Below are 22,681 nucleotides of genomic sequence, written 5' to 3'. Positions count from 1 at the left end.
CTTTCCATCCTTACTCCCGCACAATAGTCAGCGCATTACACATTGTATCAGTGGCGCCAGCAAGAGGAAGCGGGTAGCCGCGGTAATAGCGCAGACACACCAAATTTAGCGAAATCCTCAACCATCTCTGCGATCCTTCTGCCAGAAAAATGTGAAACAGAGATGGCGCTCTAAGCAGTAAGAAGGCGTTCTTCCTAAGCAACGATAAGTGGGCATTCCCATTACTTAGGACAGGCTAATCACCTACCCTGTCAGAAATCAAAATAGATTAACGAAACCAACGCAAGTCTGAGTCTTGTCGACGCCCTATGCTCCCAAGAGGAGTGAACATGGAAAAAAAAACTTTTGTTAGGGGTTTGGCCGAGCTCCTCCTTCTATTTGGGGTGTGCGTCTTGATGTTGTTCCATAAATGGAGGGATCTACAGTTTTCAACCGAATCCGAACGGCAAATGGTTTTTATGAGGAGCTTTTTCATGGCAGAAATACACTCCGAGGCTTGCCATTGCCTGCCGTGGAACAGCTGTCTAGCTTACAGTTAGTTCTGTCTACGAAGAGTATGTCCAATCCAATTCCATTTTCGTCTTTTTATTGCGGATTTAAATGGGCAGCTTTTAGTAAGCAGAAGAATGCCCACATTGGAGACTCTTCTCGGCCAAAAGATAGGGCATATATTGTAATTCTGAGGCATTTATTAACAAACGTTCGAAGATATCCACTTATGTGGTCAGACACAAGTCAGGTCTCAAAACTATATAGGAGGACCGATTTTACCTTTTTGTAATTGGATGCGAGATGGCCACAGTCTGCTAAGCTTATCCCTGTACAGTATCCGTAAGTTTTTTCGTGCTAAATTTCGGCAGTCTTTTATATGGAAGTAAATGCTCAACATCGTATGCAAAAGAAAAAACAAAATTGTTAAAAATGCACGCAATTTCTAAGCGACTTGAAATTTACACTTTAATCTACTAAAATTTTGCATACTCAGAAGTTTTACAGAGATTCTATTAGCATATTGAACTTGGTGACGATATTTTGAAATTTGTTAAATTTTTTTTATTTTTTTACAAAGTTCGCAACTTTTATTTAAAAGCTTTTTGTTATGGAATCTATACTATAAAGGTGAATGTCTGTACGTTGTCCGTGCATCACTACGAAACGACAACACCAAATGACGTAAACATTTTTATACATTCATATTTTCACCTAATGAAGGTTATAGGCATGTTTTTATGATGGAACTCCCTTCTCACAGCCCCCAGGCCGCGCCAACACTCTCATTCGTCACTAATGATCGAATATTTGCATAAATTTAATCTAAAAAATCTTAGTTTTTCCTATTCCCCACTATTTATAGCACACTCTAGACTTCATAATCCGCATTAGCTGTTCAACTATGACCCAAATGCAAAGTTCAAAAACGGTTTGAGATAGAAAATTAATAAAAATAATTTTGCTTGGTATTTTTCGGATTGGTTGTTTTGATTTTATTCAACGAGGCAACGGATGCAGGGTATTGTAATACTATGGTTATTAATAAAAAAATATTTTCTATGAAACTATTGTTTGTAATTCTTTTAAATACATATCCTAAATTCCTCAAACCTACTCCTACGCGAGCGGGGCCGCGGTTTAAAGCTAGTGAACTAATTTTTATGAAAAATTGACGAAAAAAATTAAGCATGGACAAATATTGCGAATATTGTAAAAGATAAAGTGGCTATGTGCAGAAGTTTACATACAGTCACTCACACTTTATTTGATACGATTTTTTTGTTAAGTGTTCTATTATTCATAATATTTTGCGAAAATGGAAAAAAGAGTGTGCAGATATTTTATTTATTTTGTTTCATTTCATTTCTTAACATAAAGTACAAAAAACTGTACACTCAATAAAATCGTATCTGTATTAAATAAGGTGTGAATGACTGTAAATACAAGCTGTGTTTGCAACAGAGATTTTCCAAGTATATAATTCGAAAGTTTTAAATACCTATTCCGTTTCTCAATAATTATTCTAATTGGAGTTGTAGCGCAAAACGAATAATGGTTAGACTATTTTGATAGAAAACAGAAATAGAAATTTCTTGTAAAGCTTGCTGGGATAAAATGTTGTAAATATTTCGTCTCTATTTATCTCTATATGTAGACATAGTCTAAAATAAAAATATTCTAATATAATGACTTGAAATTTTCTAACTCAAGTTACATTTTGCGTGAAGAAGTTAGTAAAAATAAAAATTCTATGCTGGCAATAAAATAACTAGAATTGTTCAATTACTTTATAAGGAATTCTTTGTTTTGTGATAGAAATAATTTATATTTTATGAAACCATCACTCACTAATTTTGGATCTCCATGTTAAGAATTTGACAATAACGAGCAATATAGCATCTCTATTAAGGAGGATCTCTATTAAGGAGCATTTACAATGTCAGCTTGGAGTTCAGAGAGCTTTCATTGAAATGTTGTAGTAGCTTTGGCATACCTTTTTATATTAATGGGTTATATACAGTTAGAATTTTCAAAAAATTGATTTTTTTTTCTCAATGTAAATATATTAAAAAATACACACAGAAAATTTAATAGCGTTCCGCTGAATATTTTCGAAGTTACACGCAAATTTGAAAAGGCGTTTCAGAGTGTATGTACTCGTAAAATGCTTTTCAAACTTTAAACGCGTTTTTCTCAAAATGGTGTTTTAAAAGTCGGTGACCAACATTACTCGAAAATGGCTAAACCGATTAGTCGCAAATTTTAACGCGAGCTTCTTAAATACATTTTTTAGTAACGGATCGCAGATTTTTTCTCACTGATAAATAATTAATTTAAGGCTGAAATTTTGGTCAAAAATCGATTTTTTTTTGAGAAACCGCCATTTTGTCAAAAAAACTTACTTTGCTTTTTCCTACGATTAATTACTAGATTTAACATTACTTTAACGAAATCTGTTTGTTTTTTTAATTTCAGAGGATTCAGTTCAGAGATATAGTGGTCACCGGAAAACGCCTGTTTTGAGAGGAGCTCCCGGAGATCAGCTGTAGCTCCTTTCCAAATAAATATTTTTACTAATACTAAGTCTTAAAATACAGTTAAAAGATAACATAATATGTGTACAAATTTTTACATTAAGAAATTAAAAGTGTTTTCAGAAAAAATTCTGGAAAATTTGCTTTTTCGGCCTTCTAACTGTATAAAATCCCTTAATAAATCTAAAATACCGCTCCAATGCCAATACTGTACCATGTTTTGCTCGGTTATTATTACATACGAGTATATTATAAGTATAACGAGGGAAAACAATATCAAATCCTACTCTGACATTGCGAATGCTCCTTTAAAATCCTGCTACGGGAAGTGTCGAGGTATCTAGCTTATATTCCCTTCCAAAAGCCGGTTCTACATTCCCGGATCGACCCGTATTTACTATATATCCGGCCAAGGACTGTCACTCCAGCAGCACTCCCCGTACCTGTATAGGGAATGTTTTTGCTGCCACAACAACAACAAGGTATCTAACTTGCTGAAGCAGCTCACAAGAAGAACACAGATCCTAAGAATTCCTCAAAAAACTCAGTCTACCCAGAGATATGGAATTTGATGTGTCAGAAAATTTCGCAGGAGATATAATTGGCGCGTACACCCTTTCTGGGTGTTTAGCCGAGCCCCTAATCTTATTTGTGGCGTGCGTCTTGATTTTGTTCCACAAATGGAGCGACCTACAGTTTCAAGCCGACTCCGAACGGCAGATATTTTATATGAGGAGCTTTTTCATGGCAGAAATACACTCGGAGGTTTGCCATTGCCTGCCGAGGGGCAACCGTTATTAGAAAAATGTGTTTCTTAATTTGGTGTTTTCACCGAGATTCGAACCGACGTTATCTCTCTGAACTTGCATAAAAAATAGTACAGATTCATTAAAAGATAGGCATACGTATGTATGGGTATGTATGCATGTATAGGAATACATGTGAACTATAACATTTATGTGGGCGTCTTTACAAACCAAATTAAACATTTTAAATATTGTCTTTTAGAGCATATAAATACGATATTTGTTCAAGTCAACAGCGAGAGCTTCACTAACACCCCGATTTTAGGAAAACCTTAATGAATAATGCAAATTTGAAGCAAACTTCTGATTTGCAGTGAAAGTGATTAAAATTATAAGTAAGTAATATGGGAATGAAAAAATCAAAATAGAGAAATATTACATATAATACCCTTTTGCACAAGTGCGCGCGGGTATAAACCTAATGCTGACGTGCTATGCAATAATTATAACATAAAAAAATTTCAAAAAATTCAACCTTGGTCGTTTTGTTGAGCATCTACTACAATATAAAATATAGGGTGCACCATCTTCTCCGTCTGCAATTATTGAAGCACTTTGGCAATGTTGGATAGATTAAAAAAGGTTACTAATCTTTCTACTGGGCTACTAATTCTTTCGGATAGCCAAGTTGCAATTATATTTTCCACCTACTGTGGTATCCAACTACAGACCAGATGACATGTATTCTCCACCTACTGTATTATCCAACTACAGACCAGATGACATGAGAAATTGGCAAAACGTTCTGGCCCACCTACAACCACAAACAAACGTCAAAATGACAAATATGAAACGACGGAATGCATGGAGAGTCAAGGCAGTAATAACTGATCTGCCGGGGAACAAGCAGCCAAAATTGATATCTTTAACAACACACACTCTAACAGTTCTCTGAGGAAATGATTTTCCAATTTTCCTCTGTGAAGGCCCTGCCTTATGGAAGGAGAGAATGTCAGCCCTTGGTGAACTACTGTTCGAAAGTCTCGAACAGCTGTCTGGCTTAGACGTCAACAGCCTAATAAGGTTCTTAAACTGCACAGACTGCATATAGTCATTCCGTAAATAACCGTTAAGCAAGTTGGTAGCAAGAATGTAGTAACAAAGTAGTGCGGTAGCGCTAGTTAGATTTGGGATAAATCACCACTTTAATCAACCCACTAACTCTTTAAAAATTTATTCCACTACATAGTTATTGTTGGCATTTATCATCACATTTTTCAACGTCTCGGGAGGTAGCGCTACTATTTCGGCAAATGATGAGTTGTGATGCCTTTGGATGCAGTACGTTCACGATTTTTCAAGTTGAGTTAACAAAACTGATTGCTTTTTTCAATTTAAGAGTCGGTATACATAGCATGGTTGATCACGCGCAGATGACTACGCAGTCTGCAGGGGCCTATGTGAATGCCCGTCAGTTTATCCTTATGAGTGTTTTAAATCTCTTTGGGTGCCACCAAAAGAGCAATCTAATAAGGATTTCGCTTGGCGTAACCCCATAGTTTGGTGTCAGCTACCTCCCTTAGCCTAAGCTCTTCACTCCTCAGCTTTTCCTTGATCGTTTGTTGTACTCATAGCAAGCATGGGCTCGGGTCCTATTAATGGCGAGATCGCAGAGTCTCTCGCAAATGCGTCCTCTACTTCGTTCCCGGTGTTCTAGGGCCCAAATTGTCAAAGTTATGCAAGACTTCTATTGACCAGATTCAGATGGCGCATTCTATACTTTTATGTATGTACATATTTTTTACTACTATCAATGCATTATGAAACTTAAAAAACTTCTATAATAGTATCAGTAAAAAATATTAGAAATTTGGTGTGATTCCTAAATTTGTTAGCATGATTTTTTCAAGCTTCTTTGGCTTGTGGCTGTGAGTTTTTTATATTATATAACAATAGAAGCCAAGCCCGTGGTTGGCCCGCTAGTAGCGGTGCAAAATAATCCAGAAACGATAATAACTCTTATTTAATGTATAATCACGATTTGAAAATTAACCGTAAATTTAAGTTGGCATATAAATACAGAATGTCATAATTCGTATATTTTAAAAATAAAGTCAATAAAATTATCAATGTGCTCGAACAAAAAACCATGAGACACAAGTACAATGATTGTTTCTGATCGATTATTCAGCATTCTTAAGAGTACATTAAAAAGTATGAGCTGTAGCTTAATTGTGTGGAGTTTACAAAATGTACCAACTAATTAAAGTACCAAATCACTAAAGTGTGTGTGTATGTGTGTATTCTTATTGTAGCAAGAGTTATAAATTATACCTCTGCGCCATAATTTGGTGTGAACGAAGGCTATAAAGCACTACAATTATAAATACCTATATAACTAGAAATAAGATAAGATAAGATAAAATACTGGTATGCCTTAATTAGATTTTTCTTGTCTCAAAGTCCTCATGCAAGCGGCTTTGCTAAGGACGTACATTTGGCTTTTTAATGAAATTAACATTTAAAGCAAGAAAGGTTGACCTTAAACATATGTGTTTTTTTTCAAGTTCACACAAAACCGTCATTCGAATTTTTGTAGGGAAGTTTACTTTTCTAAACAATTTCAAATATTATGGTAATTTTTTATTTACGTTAAGAGAAATATCAAAGGTCAGCGGTTAATATTATATATATAAAAATATTTAAATACCTTCAAAGGGCAGTGTTGTGGTACTTCTAGCATAAGGTAAAGTCTTTTTGTTATTGGTTTTGGATTCTTTTGTGTTTTTTTTCATGAGTATAAAATTTGTAGTGCCTCCATGTTAAAGTTGAGGCGTGGCACAATGAGATGAAGCAAGTTACTAGCATTCTTAACAATCCTATCGGCATAAGTATGACTGTTTTTTAACATCACATAAAGTACTTAAGTCTATTCCAGCTTTTCAATAATTTATTAGAAATCTAATATTAACTCTAAAATAAATAGGTATATATCTCGATTAAGAACAATATGTGGTAAAAACGTTAGCAAGTCTAACAGTTTACAATCTCTAATACAAATATAAACATAGATATGCTTGTGAGATTGACTGAAATTGCGTACTTACATATACTTCCTCCCATTGCGAGACATAGCGCACAAGTCTTGAAAGCCGCAACAATCTAACAAGAGAAAGTAACTTAGCCAGACGTAGAATACGTAGAGCACGCCCCGCATGAAGTATTTGAAAGGAGTCGGAGAAATCCTGTAAAATTGAATATGTCGTTAAAACTTCCTTTCCATTAAAGAGAAATTATTTTCCTTTACTTGATTGAAAATCAAAAAAATGTAGTCAAGTGGGATCGAAGAAATTAAATCCAGAAAAAACCATGTTTTTAAATAATGTTTTGCTATAAGCTTAGGGTCCAGTATAACCTGTTCTGCGTTGTCTTGTTGCATTATACCTGCGAATGAATATAAATATTATATGGGGAATAAATGAGTATGATTTCCAATTTTGATACGATTATTTTTATTCTTTAATGATTTCCATTTCTCGACATACTAAATGCAGATTATTTTCGCTAATAAATTGACTACGTCGTATCTAATAATAGCCTAGACAGACGGTGGCGTTAATCGAAATTACCGGCGCAGTTAATTCTGATTGAAATTGTAGTGTGACAGACGATTGTCTCCCGGATTGGTGAGCAGCTGATTTGCTTATTGGATAGTTTTGCCAGTAAAAGATTGAATGCAGGTAAAAAATTCGGGTATTAGATGCCCTGATGCTAAAAAATAATTATTTATGAAAAAAAAAATCTTAAATTGTCTATCCCCGTCGCTCTTTGCCTTTTTGTCGTTCCACAAGCACTTCCAAGTAGCGGAAAGTAAAATCGACATTAAAGTAAACGCCTTTAAGTCAGTAGCTGGTTCACTTAATCTGTCGTTTAGTATGGAAAAATGTAGCATCCGGCACATAGCTCGCGGCACCAATGTTATGGCCAACAACAATTTCGACAACTGTGCTATTCCACAGGTCAAGTCGACATATAAAGTTCATGGGGAGAACTATCAGCTCGCCTTTGGCAGTAATTGATCTCTTTGCTGATGTAATTGAGGGATGAAAACACAAAACACAACAAAACCAGGCCTACACCCTCAAGTAGCCTTAAATTTTATAGGAGTTTTGTTAGGTCGAAAATAGAGTATTGTAAAACCACGATAACCTCAGCAAGCAAAACAACGATTAAAAAATTGCAACTTTTCAAAACTCCTTTCTTCGGAGAATTTTGGGTGTTCCCCCGTCAACTCCGGTCGCGCTGTTCTACGTGCTTGCGCACGAGCTCCCTACAGCTGAGAGAGGAATGTGGTTCACTGCCAAAGAAATCATAAAGTTAAAACAATTCAGTACTAAAATATATAACACAATCGCTAAGTTAAACTGTGTATTTAAAAAATTTTCAGACGTTTTCAGCAACACCGAGATTGGAGATCCTTTCGAGGCTGTAGAAAGCTGAAGAGTGGCTACGCCCACCCTCCCGGAAGTTAAGAGCAAGATGAGCACAGCAGAAATTAGAGGTACCTTTGCACAAAAATTAAATGAGTATGTTGATGCTTCGGTCTTGGCCAATTCGGTTGATAAAAAAGAAAGTTTTGGTTTTCAAATAAAATGTCACACATCATCTACCTTTAGAGAGTTATGGGCATTGTTAAGGACATTAGATGTTGCTCATCAGGCGGGAGCGGATGGAGTTGTTATCTTCTCGGACAGCCAAAAAGCCTGCAAGGTCTTAAAAAAGAATTGTTCCAGCAACCAATGTATCGCTCTGTTTCACTCTAAGCTTTCAGAGTTTAAATTCGCAAATGTTCATGTGGTGTGTTCCCCGGGCTATTCTGGTATACCAATTAATGAAAGGCAGATCAAATTGCAAAAGAAGCAGCAGTTAATGGCGCTGGCATGGAAGTTGAATGCACTGTCGAAGAAGCTTTGAGAATTATTCGCAGTAATATTTTTTCTAAATGGTACTATGGATTTCGCTCATCTGCAAGTAATCGGAGTAATCTTTTTACACAAAGCTACCAGCAAAGTTAACTTGGGCCCCAGGACACAGGGGTACAACTGGGAAGGAAGTAGCGCACGCATTGGCGAGAGAAGCTGCGGCCTCGCCTTTAATAGGACCCGAACCCTTCTTTGCCATGGGACAACACACCATCTAGGAGACGCTCAGAAGTGAAGAGCTAGGACTAAGGGAGGTTTGCTGGCTCCAAACTATAGGGCTACGCCAGGCGAAATCCTTACTGGGAGGGTACAACCAAAAGAGGTTTAAAAAACTGATAACCCTCCCCAAGGATAATCTGAGAATGCTAACGGGCATCCTCACAGGCCACTGCAGACTGCGTAGGCATCTGCACATGATCGGGATTTGTTCTATAGACTCTTGCCGTTTCTGCTACCATTCCCAGGAGATTCCAGTGCACCTTCTCCTGAAATGCAGCGCTATAGCGCGGAGAACGTTGAGACATCTTGGCCAATTATTGCCAGAGGAAAGGCACATACGCTCAATCCAACCCAGTTCTATCCTGAGCTTGATAAAGGGAACTGGGCTTGGATGAGGTACTGTGATGAGTAGAGGGCACAAAATACCATTAGGTCGTAGTGCAAACCTCATTCATATATCTACTAGCAAAGACCTGGTTCAAAAATTGTAAGTTCAATGTTAAAGATATAAAACTTATCAACAGAATATTGGTTGACCACACTTACGATGGCAGTTACTTGCACATGATTTGTGCCATCGATTTGGAGCTAAGTGAGTGCGGAGAGGTAAACGCTTATACGCACCAAGTTTTTTTTTTTGTCAGACTTAATCCAATAAGAAGTAAATATAAAATATTCGATATCTATAAAGACTTTAAATCAGTGTTGTCACATGCAAATGAAAAACACACAATAAATTTGATTTCGTTTATTAAAGAATCTAACATCGAGTGTGTAGTGCGTGAGGCTACTCACTGGGAGATTAATGAGCTTCAAAAAGTCAAAATAGTTTGCTTTTGGTAATTATCGTAAGTTAATTGAAAAAAGGGGAAGATCATGCCTCCGATGGAAGGATCAAGTCGAGGGAACCCTATCATCGCTTGGTGTAACAAAATCGCAAAGCAAATACGACCGGCGAAATTTGTTGGAGTCGGCCTTAGTCCGGTAACAGGCTGTGATCCCTGACCAGGCCGTATAAGTAAGTAAGTAAATAATTGAAAAAAAGTTTGTGCAAAACGAAATAAATTTCTATCTTTACAGAAACGTTTTCATAATTAGCTATTCCGACTTAAGAAAATAATATTAGTTGAGGGAAAAACAAATCCATTATTTTCGTAAAGTATCGATCAAGCAGTTTGAAGTTTATGCTCGTTGTTAAGGTGACATTTCACACTCACACACAAAAAATTCCTTTGCTGTTTTTTGTCTCTTCCATTCAGTTGTGAGTTACAGGGTGTTAACAATGGAAGTCAACAAAGAGAAAATTTGGTGCATTTTACAGTTTTTCTTTGATAAAGGCGAAAATGCAAGCCAGGCCGCTGAAATTGTGAATGGTTTTTATGGTGCCGACACTGTAATAGTTAATTAATAATGCGTTCACATGCGCATTAATTACCAATAAATCCACCAAATTAATCTACTCTTCACATATGGCAGATTACCTGCAAAATTGACAATCAGCTGTCAATACTGCTTTGAGAGGTTTTTCTTCATAGAAATTATTTTGGTAGAATATTCGGTGTTTTTGGTTTCTTTAATTATTTTTAACGATTTGAAGAAAATACCAGAAGAAGGAATAGCTAATTTAATTGCGCAATTGGCTGCTAATAATAAATAGTTGGAGGAAATCCGTATGCGTCGTTTACTGAGGTTGCAAAAAATTATGGCAGCAATGTGCATGGGATATTCTATATTACATTTTATAATAAGTAACAAGAGAACAAAACGTTTATGAACACACGTTTTTTTCTGTAAAATGAATCCATAATTAATAATATTTAACAAACATTTTATTAGAATTATGTTTACGGGCCTGTTTTCTTTGCCGGCATCCATTTTATTTAGTTTTTATTTTGATGTTTCTCCTTACATTCGTAATAATAATTATCGATAACACAGGGTTGTATGTCAATAAGTATCGTTATTATCTGAGATTATTTTATAATCTCAGATTTTGAGAGAGAAATTTTCTATGGGAAATCAAGCTTTTTAATTACGGCTTTTGAGTTAAGCGCGAAAAAATAGATCATCTACTTATATGTGAACGTAAAGGGTGTACTTTTTTCGTAGATGGTCTTTTTGACAGCTGTCACTTGATTTATGCTCAGTTTGGTTTGCCATTTCATAATGAATAGACTTACACCTGAACAACGTTTGCAAATCGTACAAATTTATTACGAAAATAAGGGTTCGGTTCGCGCGACGCATCGAAGAAAATTTTGTTCAGCGATGAAGCTCACTTTTGGTTGAATGGGTATGTCAATAAGCAAAATTGTCGCATTTGGAGTGAACATAATCCACAAGCCATTGCTGAGACGCCGTTACATCCTCAAAAAGTCACTGTTTGGTGTGCTCTATGGGCAGAGGGAATCATTGGTCCATATTTCTTTAAAAATGAAGCCGGCCATAATGTTACAGTCAATGGAGAGCGCTATAGAGCCATGATGAATGACTTTTTCGTGCCTGAATTGGACGATGTTGATGTGGACGACCTTTGGTTTCAACAAGACGGCGCTACATGCCATACAGCCAACGCAACAATCGATTTATTGAAGGAAACTTTTGGTGAGCGCATTATCTCGCGCCGTGGACCTGTGGCGTGGTCTCCAAGATCGTGCGATATAACACCGCTGGACTATTTCTTGTGGGGCTATGTGAAGTCGCTTGTCTACGCAGATAAGCCCGAGACGATTGACGTCTTGGAAGAGAATATTCGGCGCGTTATTGCTGACATACGGCCCCAATTGCTGCAAAAAGTGGTCGAAAATTGGGCCTCTCGGCTGGAATTTATTCGAGCCAGCCGCGGCGGCCACTTGCCCGAAATCATTTTTAAAACATAATGGCAAACCCTTATCTTTATAATAAAGCTAAATTCTTGGCCATAACATTAAATTATATACGTTTTATTTCATCTTGAAAACCTAACCTCTAAAAAAAACACCCTTTATTATAAGTGAAATTTTGGTTTCGACGACTCCGTTCAGGCATTTTGGATGTTAAAGAAAATGTCGATAGCGTCGATAAAATCACAGAAATAATCGAATTTGACCGGCTTGTTAGTATCGTTCAGGAGCTAAATATCGACCATAAAACAGTTTTAAACCATTTGAGCGAAAGTTTTATGCAAAAATAATGGATTTATTTTTCCCCGAAACTAATATAAAGTCGATACTAAGTATTATATTTACATTTTACGCTTTCTCTGTGTTCATATCACCACTAATAATAAATAGAGCGCGAAATTTTAAAATACTAAAAGAATATCTGATTTATTTTTATTTTTATTTGTAAATGAGTTAAAATATTTATTTCACTTACCTGTTCTAAAATTGACTACAATATCTATTAAAAAAATTGTATCACTTAGGCAGTTGAAGGCAATCCATCTTGTGCTCAGATCATCATTAAAGAATGATATTGCGACTGGCAGGATTATAAGATTTGCTACTAATAATAAAAGCATACAGAGGTCCCAATAAAATCTGCAACAGAAAATACACACATTCACATATATATTTATTCCTTAACTCGCCAAAGTCGTTGTTTGAAATTACAAATTACAAACCTGAATGAGCTGCATGGATGAATTACCCAGTGACCGGAAGTTTTCTGACGAATTCTTTCCTTGACCAGTGCTTTTCGGCTGCCGAATAACTTCATAGCCAACCGATTGTCTGTCGGTTGAAACCATGATTGCAATTGACTTTTTAGGAAATTCGCAGAAACTTTTTCCGAAACAACGGGGATGGAAGGCATTGGCTCCTCTTTCGGAGTCCCGTATAACGACACGTCATCAAAGTGAACCTATTTGTAAAATATAAATATATAAAATTTAAGTGGTAATAAAACAATAAAAAACATACGTGCATACTACAGCAAACATAAATTAAAGGCTTAGGCTCTAGCTTACATTCATATATAGTGAAAATATTGTACTTTAGTTTAAAGCATCGATAAATTAAAAACTAAAATGTATGCATGAATATGAATTACATCCAGAAGATAAATAAACTATACAATAACTCGAATGGAATGAATGGGCCCTGCATTATTAACGTAAAATAAACCTTTATTCTTGCCATTTCGTTTCCTTGGTCGCATATTAATAAAGCCTCATCATCGAATGCTGTTACTAGAGAATCGGTGCAGGTATTTTCGAAAGATATACGTAAATCGTTCTCATTCAAAACGGAGCAATATGAGCAGCGTACAGATTCCTCACTGTCTCCATGAATTAATCTGAAATAAGCACATTGAGCCAATGAAATACAACAAATTGAGAATTGAGAATTGAGAATGTGTTATGTGTTATGTGGTGTAATTATGCCAATTAAGACAATTTGTAGACCTTGCCGACGTGTGATATACTTTTACGAGCATTGCACAATTATTATAGCACGGCATTTGCACAGCGCTCGTACTTCAATTGCACTGATATATGAATATGTACGAAGATACATGGATTTACTTATATGCCTAAAAATATCTGATATGTACAGCAGCTCATACTAAAGATAATTTTTTCACAGCACATACCCAAATATACATACAATAAATGTTTCAAATCGGATGTCTCAAAATATCAGGCAACCAAGAAAGTTTGTGAGATTTTAACAATTGGCAACACTTTTCGTGTCGTTTGTATGGCTATCCACATTGAAGGAGTAACACTCTAGCTATCTTCTGAGGTAAAATAATTAGGGGTAATCCTAGATAGTAAGCTGACCTGGGAAATGCAGACTAGCAGACAGAAGGGCCCTCGCACAACAAAAGTCGTTTGGCAGTGCAAGAGAACTTTTGCCAAGACATTGGGTCTAAGACCGGCCATAGTACACTGGGTGTACATCACCCTGATTAGACCCATTATTACACATGTAGTCTGCACTCTAGTGGAAGGCTATTGCGGTTAAATCCAGAGTAAAACTCCTAACCAGACTACAGAGAAGTGTGTGTTTGGGTATCACAGGTGCTATGAGTACGACACCTGGCGACGTCCTTAATGCCATCCTGAACTTGCAACTTCTAAACTTTCAAATTCGACAGGAAGTGATGAAGGCGGCGTACAGGCTTAAGCTAAACGAAGTCTGGAGAAACGAAGAGAACACTGGGCACTGTCAAATATGCCACCAGTTGTCGGAACGGTGCACACTGTTTTCGATTCCAGCGGACAATCGGGTGCCTTACGTTAGCTTCGGTAAGAAGTACTATATGATGTTTTGATCCCGGATAGAGATCCCTGTTTAAGTCCAGAGAACTTATTAATGGGATTTCAGCACACTTTCTACACCGACGAATCCAAAACCAGTGATAGTAGCGGATCTGGATGATATTTAAACGAAGACACTAAGTACTCCTACGCTACAGGACAGATGGCTACGGTATTCTTAACGGAAATGCAGCATACAGGCTAATTGAGAAAAAGTAGCGTGAGTAGTAGTATTAGAAATTGTAGTGGCAGTCAAGCTGCGCTAAAAGCTCTTGCATACCCATTCTGCTCTTCGAAATTAGTCGGTGAATGTAAGACAAAACTGAAGAGTGTTACAAAACACAACAAAGTTTTTCTTATTTGTGTGCCTGAACATTGTGACATGACAGGGAGCGAGTTGGCTGATAAACTGGCTAACGATGGCTCTGCAAGCATACCACTAGGCCTCGAACCCTTTCTAGGTGCCAGTTCTGCATCGATTCAACTACGGATTGACAACTGCATAAGGTGTACCCATAGAAGACATTGGATTGAGTTGGACTCCTGCAGAGTAGCCAAGTGCTTTGTGAAAGAACCAAACAGGAAACTAGCGCCCGTTCTTTTAAAACTTAGCACTGGTGGGTATAATCACAGGGTACAACGCCTGTGGTCAGCATATGGCTACCATGGGAACTATTGGCGACCCAATATGCCAATCCTGCCTTGAAAATGAGTACAGTAGGTTCTGTTTTTATGCGGCTTTTTTTTATACTTTTGAAATAGTGCGGTTTTTTTTAAATTACAAAATGCATGTCGACCTATCGGGAATTGTACATATAAACAAGATTCTAAGCCAGCTAAGCAAAAACTCATCACAGATTACATCAGAAATGCTAACCCTACAAGTATGGAACCGCCTGCATAACTATCTAGATCAGACGTGTACATTTCCTCAAGTGACGAAAGTGATTTTACGCCAAATCCTAAACGAAAGCGCAACATGTGGGTATTGCCTAATTTTATTTCTGACTTAAATTTATTTTTCGATTCTGACGTTTCTTAAATAAAGATATAATTTTCAAAAATACAATATTTTATTTATGCGATTTTATTTAATTATTTCAGATTCATGCGGTCTATGGAACGTATCTATAGTTATAATATGGGACTAGTGCCCTTTTTTATGCGATTTTATTACATTATTTCAGATTTATGCGGTTTTAGCACTTTTGAAACGTATCTATAGTTTTACTATAGAACTAGTAGCTTTTTTATGCTGTTTTTTTTTATGCTGTTTCTTGCGGAACGTATCTACCGCATAAAAACAGAACCTACTGTACTCTGTAAAGCATTTTCTCTGTAGCTATCCGGCGTTTTTTAGAATCAATTTAGCAGGCGTTGGGCTGCGATGTACTGAGCATGGATAAAGTTCATACTCTTCCTCTTCCGGTTCTCTTAAAATTCATCAATGACTCCAAAAGATTTGCGGAAGAGTGACCTCAAAATAAAATGTTTTCAGTCTTACCTTCCGTATTATTTCTGCCCTGCCTTTCTATTCTTTCTACTGTAATTTATCCGGAGCATCCAATCAGCCTACAAATCTAATTTATGCCTATCCACCGTTAAGAGTAGATGCTCAAACCATTTCTTGAAAGGAACATCGGCCGAAACCAGACCCCATTTGGCATTGAGAAAATACAAAACAGAGTAAGTCTGTGTCCAGTTATTAGAGCTTTAGGATTTATTAAACGACTTCTAATTGGGTACAAAAGTTGGTGCATTTCGAGAGGGTACCGTTAGTCGAGGAACAGCAGTGGTTTCACACCTTTTCGACTGGCGATGAGACCCTTGAAGACTAACCTTAAACTTATATTTTGTGTAGAGAAAACGCACAAATTTTTAGGCTCCTTAATATTAGTTTGCTATCCCTAACCCAATGACAAATCCCCGGATATATTTTTTGCATAAAAAATCTTCTCATACAAGAAAACTTATTCGACATGATGCGTAAATAGCGAAGAATAGTTTGCCGTTAGCTTACATACACATTTGGTCATTAAATTAGGTACGATGCCTTTATCTATCTATCGATTCCTTATGCCGTTCGGAAAAAAGTAAGGCTATTATTGAAATTTCGCTTTTTTACAAATGGCATCATTGCCTCGTTGTGCATTTAAAATACCCGTTATATTAAATTGTGCACGTTATTATTGGTTGCAAAGATTCGGTGGCGGCAAGATAATAATTTGGGAATGCTTCTTGTGGCATGGTTAAGACTTATTCACCACATAACCAATCAAATGGAAACATTTTATTAAAAGAACATTCTTCAAGGAGTGATTCTACCATTTGCTGAGCAGATTACTCCACTTCGGTGGCTTTTTATGCAAGGTAATTACCCAAATGTTAAAGTTATGGATTGGCCAAGCTAGTCATCCGATCTGAACCTCCCTGAAAACCTTTGGGAAGATTTAAAGAAGCGAATCGGGAAATTTTCTTAAACATTTTTCTTCAGACAACGTTTACCACATCCCTTTTGAAACTTAGTCATGGATCGATGTGCTCAGTCGAACTAGGCGTAAAGCGTAAGCGATTTATGAAAATAGTTTTTCTGCAAAATGTGCATTTCGCGCATTACACATTTGAAATTGACATTTGACAATTGATTTTGATTGACAATTTGACACTGGAATGATAAACTTGGATCCTTTGCGATTCCAGTGGGTAATAAGGTAAATATAGGCCGTGCCATTCTTTAAGTAGCGATAACAACAGTTAGGGTCTTGAAAAATTGAGTAGAACGGATGCACTACTCCGAAATCATCCGTAGCAGCCGCATAAATGAAATCAGGTTTAATAAATAATGGGAATAGTTACTATTTCTAATAAGGCGGCCGTCGTTTTTTCTAATAGCGGTCGCCTCTCGGCAGGCAATGGCAAGCCACCGAGTGTATTTCTGCATGGTAAAGCTCCTTATAAAAAACCAACTGCCCACAAAAACCATGTGTCTGAGTCGGCATAAAACTGTAGGCGCCTCCATTTTTAGGAAAATATCAAGACGCATACCGCAAATAGGAGAAGAAGCTCGGTCAAACACCCAAAAAGCGCTATTTGAAAAAATAAAAAGGTCAGCCAATTAATAAATTTTTGAAAAGATACTGGCATTTGAACCGCCCTGTACGCGTGGATAATCTTAAGTCATACAAAAGAAGTACCTTTTAGATTTTTTCTATTGCAATGGCTACTTGAAAAAAGGCAGAATGACCACATTTTAAATGCTTTTAGTGCAGATTTCCCGGCTTAACACCATCTAGAGGCGCAGAGGGGAGATAAAATTGTAGATTTGTTGGATAACATGAAACTCCACACCATAACTTGGAAGAGAAGCGCGTCTAAACACTAAACAAAAAGATGTTGGTGGCAAGGTTTAGTAAACTGCTACAACAACAACAGCATGTAGGTGCCGATTATATAACGTATTTATGTGTATACGAGGTGTGTTCAAAAAATAAGGTGATCTTTAAAATGTCGGGTGCTACGTACATTCGACTTTCGATTATTATTTGTTTACGTTTGTACACTCGTCTCGAAGATATGTTCACGGTTTTAGCAATTTAGATTTTTAATTTGTTTGTGAGAGGCATAAATAAGATACATAAGTGTTTTGCGTGTTCGGCGATTTTCGGCTATCGACTCTTGGCTCTCTTGGACTCTTCCATTGGGACGATTTGAATTTGGTTTCGATGCCATACCCATATACCCATTATTCGTCACCAGTTATGACCCTTGTAAACAAATCTGGATCATCGTTGACGTCATTCAACAATGCCTGAGTGATGCTCATGCGACGTTGTTTTTGGTCAAAATTCAACAATTTTCGAACGAACTTAGCTGTCACACGCTTCATGCACAAATTTTTCGACATTCTCAGCAACTTCTCTAATTGTGATTCGACGATTCTCCATAACAATTTTCTTCACTTTCTCAACATTTTTATCAGTTGTTTATATGCTGGGGCATGCAGGACGAGCGTCGTCATTCACATCTTCTGGAATTTTTGTGAAAAGCTTGTACCACTGTAAAAATTTTTTGGAGTCAGAGTATTCTCACCGTACGCCACTGTCAACATTTCAAGTGTTTTTCACACAAAATTTTGTACAACTTCTTTGATCCATTTTTTTCGATAGCCCGTGAAATTTGAAAATTCACCTTATTTTTTGAACCCACCTCGTATTAAACTTTTCGATCGTTGCCACGACAGTCGGTTCTACGTTACCGGAACGACTTGGATTTATATCCGACCAAAGACTGTCACTCCAGCAGCATTTCCCGTGCATGTATGTATGTGGAATGCTTATGCTGCTACAACAACACCAACAACAACCACTTTTTCGACTACATATATGAAAATGTGGCAATTTTCGACTTAATCTCATCACTGCATGGAATATTTTGATGTCGGGTAATGCACAATAAAGCATACGCCCTTAACTCTAAAATGTGGTGAATTCAGCGTTGTGAGCAAAATTTAATTAATCAATTCTGCAGTTTTTAAAATCTCCCTTTAGTTAAATTTTTGCTATGAATGAAATGTTTTTTCGACTGAGAAGCGGTTCTATTCTTAATGTAATCAGTGCTACCTTAGTTATCTACCAGCTGTGATTTCTAGTCACATTTCGGTTTCATTGCCAACCCATTTCTAGAGGCACACAGAAGAGCAAAGAGTAAGCGGCACTGCTTATTCGGTTTATGGAAAATAATAAATACTTTGGCAAAGGATTCACAAGACGCGAGAAGTCTCTTGCAAATTCTCTTTGCAAAGAACTCGCTGCAGCTGTGAACAACGCAGGCCCATCTGTGAAAATATTCCCTCTGCGTGAACTTTTCTTGGCTTGCATCCATATTTGGGTGTATGAAAATGATGAAATTTCCTAGTTCAAAAATCATTCCCATCCCATCGAGTGTACATTTCTGTTTGTACCTACGACAAACATACATATACACCATACTTTCTTCTTCACATCATATAAAATGTATATAAGTGCATAGTACATACATATATGTATGTATTTAACTGTGCACATATTTACAACAAAAGTATGTCGGTATGCTTAAATGTATGCTGGATGAACAATTTATTGAATAAATTAATAAGATCTCCAAAGCTGAATATGTGTTTTCCGTAAAATATTTGCATTAGTAGGTATGTAAATATGTGCAGTGTATATACATACGAAGTGTCTGCAAGTGTGTGTGATCTCATCTTTCCCTTTGTAATTTTTTTCTTTATAAGTATTTTAGATTTGTTTATGGCTGGTAGGTACACCGCGCTTTCATAAAAAGGAAATTTATTCTACATTTTATAAATACGCACATACATATGTACATATTTGCTCAAATAAATACATATGCACATACATTCTCGGTTCGTAAAATAATGGAATATTTACTTCACTCGCTCATCCTTTACTTGGCTGATCACACAGCAATGCAGTTGCTTACGAAGAACAATAAGTACAAGTGTCGGCATATGTATGCGAGTATGTAAGTAGCATCTTATACACATATGTATGTACATACCTACCTACACAAATTGTTTGGTTAATATCTAGCGTAGTTGATATTAAAAAATTAACTAAAACCAATAAGTCTTCTTAATTACGCCAATTTAACAATTCAGCTCTTACGACAACGCTTTTGATCAGATAATTTATAAAATATACCGTAATTTTTTATTTTTGTAAATGCTTTGAAGAAATATTTTATTGTGTACGTTTTGTGACCAAAGTATAAGAAAGAAATGAATTGCTTAATGCAATTGCTTGAGATTGTATGCATTTTCTCCACTGCGGCATAACCATGAGACTGCGATCTCAGTTCAAAATGATTCCTTTTAAATTCTGTTGTTGCACAATTTAGATTGTTATGAAATATTCTCGTTTTTTGTTACATTCCAAATAAAATATTTTAAGCAAAATAACAACATCAACTGGATATCCTTCATTGTGAATATACATATGTATGTATGTAGATATTTTTTGCCACCAGGTTGCTAACATCTAGAAAGTAATTAGGTACATCCATTTCGACTTCTCTTATGCAAGGTGCTTGCAAAAAGTAAGGAAACCTTTTATTTTTCTCGATAAGACGAGCAACTGGTGCGTTCCCACGGCAGTCGGCCAAGGTCTTTCACTCCAGCAGCATTCTCCGTACACATATGGCGAATATTTATGCTACAACAACAACAACTACAACAATATTAACTACCACAATAGCAACTACAGCAACAACGCCAATAGCAATACTAACCACAACAACAACAACAACAACGAACAACTAGAGCGTCCCCACGATAGTCAGTGCTAAGTTACCGTTACATCAACAACAACACCAACTGGTGCGAACCAATTGATATGCCAACATCCTCATCAACCTCTCTAATAGTGATTCGATAATTTTCCAAAACAATTTTCTTCATTGCTTCAATGTTTTCATCTTTTGTTGAAATGTTCGGGGGTCCGGAGCGAGATTCGTGCTAGGCATCTTCTCGTCCATTTTGGAAGGGCTTGTAGAGTAGATACACCGAAAGCCATGCCAGCATTTCAAGTTGAGCATTTAATTCCTTTTTTTACACAAAGCTTGATGCAAATTCTTTGATCCATTTAATTTTTTATTTTTGTACCTGTCAAACACAAACTATATATGCCGTATAGTTGAAACCACGGTGGAGAGAAAACAGAAAATGTGGCCAACGTCAGACATTTAACCGGTTCTCAACGATTTTGAAGGAATCAGTGCCTTTCTAACGTAACAGGGTATGTGACAGCGGTTTATTTTCGACTGTGGTCGAAAGAGTATAGTAACAGGATAGGCTTAACCAAATGCGGAAGCAAGTCGAAATCCAAAATGCTCCTGAAAAACCCATGCGCCTTCCAATCTCGCAGTTGTGGTCTTATTCCCATGGCAGCCGGTTCTACGTTACCGGAATGACTCGAGTTTTTCCCGATCAAGGGCTGCTGTCCCGGTAAACTAGCCCTGTATAGTTGTTCAAGACTGTTCTATCACCGTTAATTCTATTAAAACCGCATCAAAAATCATATAAATTATTATTATTGTTATTTCAACGCCTTCCATTTTTACTAACGCTTTTTAAGTTTAGAATATATTTCTCAACCAATAAATCTCTATTTTCTCGACAAGAATATTTGGCCTCTATTATGAGTTACATTCGATCTTCGATATTCGTTGGTTGTCGAAGATCGAAAATCGAATGTCAATTTGGTATTATGAGCGGTGCAACCCTATCGAAATTTTCGTTGTTTACCGAATTTAGAGTCGAATGCAATTTTGCTTTCGATCGTGTAGTGTATTGTGGGAAAACTTGTTAAAGTGTAAGTTGTTTGCGATTATTTATGGTTTTATAGTAACCAAATAATAAATATATACTAATTTTGTTAATTTTATGCAGGTGGAAAGTCGTCAGTACCAAACAATAATTAGAAAGGCGAATCCACAATTCGCAAAAGGGATTTGCACCAAAGTTCAAGCAGCAAAAAAATGGGAGGAATTTACAACAGAGCTGAATTGCTTGGGAGCACCAGTGAGAACGGCAACAAAATGGATTAAGGTTAATAATGGTTTTGTTTTTGTGATGTTTATAGAAATACATTTTTATTTTCCCTTGGCAGGTATGGGCTGAAATACGTAGAGGAACTGAAATAAATATTTTTTTCGAATGTCGAATAATTGAATAAAGAAAATTTATAACAAAAATAAAACAGAAACTGTGGCGTAAAGGTTTCTATTTAATACTTTTTAGATTTTTCTATAATATTCTCAAAATTTCATTTCTTATGTTTTCTACTTCTCCGTTATTTGACTCCACTTCAATATCTTCGGCATCACCGTACACAGTGGGTTGAGCAAGTCCTAGCATACCTTCATTACCAATACTCAATTGGTACGATCTGTGAGCACAAAATCGCAGAACTGTGGCTAGCTTTAACATATTTGGAACGGATTTGGCTCGGGTGCACTGCTGCAACTGGTTTTTTGTACTGGACAGTAGGTTCATAAACGCCTCTTTAGATAATTAGTTCTATAAAAATTTGTAAGGAAATTTTTGTAATATTAAGTACGTCAACACATTTTGAAAATTCTAAACTTACTCAGTGGAAGCCATTTCTAGGGAGTTGGATGCGCCCCTCAACTGTTTTCTACTTCTAGCTAGTTCACTAAACTTTCAACGTCCGATGAATCGTCGAACCACAACTCCGTTGTACTCATTTTTACAAAAAATACTTTTTTTCAACTTTTAAAAATGTTGTTAGCAAAGAATTTCAACACAATCGGTTTTTCTTTTATTTTGATTTGCTGTATCAGCTGAGAAAAATTATCTATTGTAAATGCGTCGAGCGATCGAAATTCACAATAGTCCTATTCTTCAACGAATGAGCACCATAATACCAAGTGAAAATTCGTTCG

The 22,681-nt window shown here is 36.5% G+C and overlaps 1 protein-coding gene across 13 annotated transcripts in view; it reads right to left on the bottom strand.

Moving 5' to 3' along the window:
- Nucleotides 1–22,681, bottom strand: part of LOC129243427 (potassium/sodium hyperpolarization-activated cyclic nucleotide-gated channel 2) — a 102,519-nt gene that overhangs the window by 30,461 nt on the left and 49,377 nt on the right. For 8 of the 13 annotated variants that reach the window (XM_054880413.1, XM_054880418.1, XM_054880421.1 and 5 more), the window contains 5 exons: nucleotides 13,080–13,251; nucleotides 12,578–12,816; nucleotides 12,331–12,494; nucleotides 7,076–7,216; nucleotides 6,880–7,019 (listed from right to left, as the gene is read on the bottom strand). In XM_054880413.1, the coding sequence (XP_054736388.1) occupies nucleotides 6,880–7,019; nucleotides 7,076–7,216; nucleotides 12,331–12,494; nucleotides 12,578–12,816; nucleotides 13,080–13,251 (856 nt within the window). The remainder of the gene's footprint in view (nucleotides 1–6,879; nucleotides 7,020–7,075; nucleotides 7,217–12,330; nucleotides 12,495–12,577; nucleotides 12,817–13,079; nucleotides 13,252–22,681) is intronic. The other 5 variants (XM_054880414.1, XM_054880419.1, XM_054880417.1 and 2 more) reach the window with 3 other exon arrangements.

Source organism: Anastrepha obliqua, chromosome 4 (genome assembly GCF_027943255.1).
Source record: "Anastrepha obliqua isolate idAnaObli1 chromosome 4, idAnaObli1_1.0, whole genome shotgun sequence".
Classification (NCBI taxonomy): Eukaryota; Metazoa; Arthropoda; class Insecta; order Diptera; family Tephritidae; genus Anastrepha; species Anastrepha obliqua.
Note: the sequence above shows the minus strand (reverse complement) of the source record. Positions and strands in the feature narration are given on the sequence as shown.